Here is a 2,528-nt window from a genome sequence, read left to right on the forward strand (position 1 = left end):
TCCAGCATGGCCGCAGTCAAATGACTGAAACAAGTAAAAGAGTATAGATGCTCCACTTTAAACAGCAGTTCAACTACATCTACACATAATTAGTTTATCCAGTCAACAAAATGTTTTCACAATATTGAGGTATTGAGTTCTTACATCATCTATAGTTCATTTCTCATTATCATTTGTTTTTACTTTACTTTCTCCATTAAGACAATATTTATGATCATTATATTGAGAAAAACACACATTATTGGTTAACATCAAGATTGATGATACTTAATGAGTAAATATTTACTTGTCAATCACGAATAACACAAAATATTCATTAAAAAACAAAGCAAAAAATAAAAACATATCATCAAGTCAAATATACAAGGGAACAAATGTCACAATAATAAAACGCAACAAAGGAACAAGAACCTTTCTATACAAGTGGCTTGAGAAAGCCAACAGGCCATAGCAGGAGAAATACTAATGGGACAGTATTGTATATATAAATATAGCAATAAATAACACAGGTCAACAAAATAAAACTTATTTGATGGCATAAAATCTTAGAGCTGTTTTAGGCTAATTTTAGGATACTGATTCCAAAACTGCTCTCAGATTTGCTCTATCACATCCAAAAGTTAACTCTTCACGACTATTTGCAAGAATTTCGGCTGGATTGCCATGCTAATTTTGAAGAATATATTGAAGCAGAGTTTTGATTCAAAACCTTATCTCTTCTTTTCAAATGTGAACTGTACCACTGTGATCTTGTTATGACGACCACATCAAAAAGAAGGATGTGCTATAATGACACTGATATTTCTGTTAAATCTGTGGAAGTTTCACTCCACAGTCTCAAAGGTGCATCGTTAGTAACTTAGTCTAGAAGGTCTATCTTGCTTACTTTAAAGTAACACATCGAGACCAGGACAAAACCTGGGGCCTCCACAAAGTTTGAAAATCATTGTTGAAATTTGGTTTGATGAAGCAATTCACCAAAGCTCTTGACAACAGTGGAGACTGCTTCAAATATGTCTGTACAACCTTTCCGAGTTTCAGTGACGAGAGGGCAGGAATATTTGATGGACCTCAAATAAGAACACTCGTCAGAGATCCATATTTTTGCCTGAATAATAGTCACACCTCTGTAGTGACCTTTATTCCTATGAGAATCAAAGAGCTGCTAGAATTCTGCAACACTTAACAATAAATACCAACAGATCTACCAATGGATACACACTGCTACCTTTGTATATGTATATATAATTGTACATACAAAACATAAGTACAAGGAAACTCTCTAAGGACCTTGCTTCATTGTATCCATTCTCTGGTGTTCTAAGATACAACATTGTTATGACATTTCCACAGAACGTCAAAGCATATATATTGTATAAAAGAAGTGTGACAGAGGGGAGCTGTTTGAGTCAGTATTCTTCATTGAATGGACTGGATGTATTTACCATGACGCCAGCACTATAAATGTTACCGTCCATCATGTCACGCAGACATCTTTTCTACCCTGAATCATTGTTATTAGGGAATATTATCTCCTCTCCTCAATAGGTCACTCCCCTTCATATTGTGATGAGTGTGTTTATATGGCCAACGTTCGAGATGGGTTACCTTCTCTACCATGGAGAGGCCATGGCTTTGAGAGTGAAAGGAAATGGGATATTGTTTGTTACATAATATAACTAGGGTAGACTGGATCATGAAATGGTAATGGAGAAGGTTGATTTGTGTGAATTGATACACGACATACAATGTCTGTCCGTTCATCTCTCTCTCTCTCTCTCTCTCTCTCTCACAAACGCACGCACGCACACACACGTACATTATATATATTCATAAAAAATTTCAAATCTTACCTCATTCAAAATACTCAACGGTTCAACATCAGAATGAAATACCGTCTCCACAGCAAGGTGCAGACAATTATTGTCTTCATAGTTGACAGCATTTATGTCTGCACCTCTTACTATCAACTTGTGCATCATTCCAAGGTGACCCCTTGAGACGGCTTCAAGCAATGGTGTCATTTTATTACGGTTCTTAATATCCAATTGAACTGAAGAATCCTTTGTGGAAGTAAAAATAGAAAATGAAAGCTTATACGCAAATCAGGGTGGATATTAATGAATCATTACTGTCATCTACTGGGTACTTGACTAAATTTATCATGTACATATGATGTTTGTCAGTGAAATCAAACTTCCATGTAGAGGCGCAATGGCCCAGTGGTTAGGGCAGCGGACTCGCGGTCATAGGATCGCGGTTTCGATTCCCAGATCGGGCGTTGTGAGTGTTTATTGAGCGAAAACACCTAAAAGCTCCACGAGGTTCCGGCAGGGGATGGTGGCGAACCCTGCTGTACTCTTCCACCACAACTTCCTCTCACTCTTACTTCCTGTTTCTGTTGTGCCTGTAATTCAAAGGGTCAGCCTTGTTACACTGTGTAACGCTGAATCTCGCTGAGAACTACGTTGAGGGAACAGTGTCTGTGGAGTACTCAGCCACTTGCATAGGATCGCGGTTTCGATTCC

The 2,528-nt window shown here is 37.7% G+C and overlaps 1 protein-coding gene across 1 annotated transcript in view; it reads right to left on the reverse strand.

Annotated features, from left to right (window-relative positions):
- The window catches only part of LOC106873724 (E3 ubiquitin-protein ligase MIB2), a 14,877-nt gene extending 12,819 nt beyond the window's left edge, over positions 1-2,058 (reverse strand). Inside the window, exon 1 of the mRNA XM_014921206.2 lies at positions 1,854-2,058. Within this exon, the coding sequence (XP_014776692.1) occupies positions 1,854-2,024 (171 nt within the window). The 5' untranslated portion in view covers positions 2,025-2,058. The remainder of the gene's footprint in view (positions 1-1,853) is intronic.
- Positions 2,059-2,528: the final 470 nt, after the last annotated feature.

The sequence above is a fragment of the Octopus bimaculoides genome, chromosome 29, assembly GCF_001194135.2.
Source record: "Octopus bimaculoides isolate UCB-OBI-ISO-001 chromosome 29, ASM119413v2, whole genome shotgun sequence".
NCBI lineage: Eukaryota > Metazoa > Mollusca > Cephalopoda > Octopoda > Octopodidae > Octopus > Octopus bimaculoides.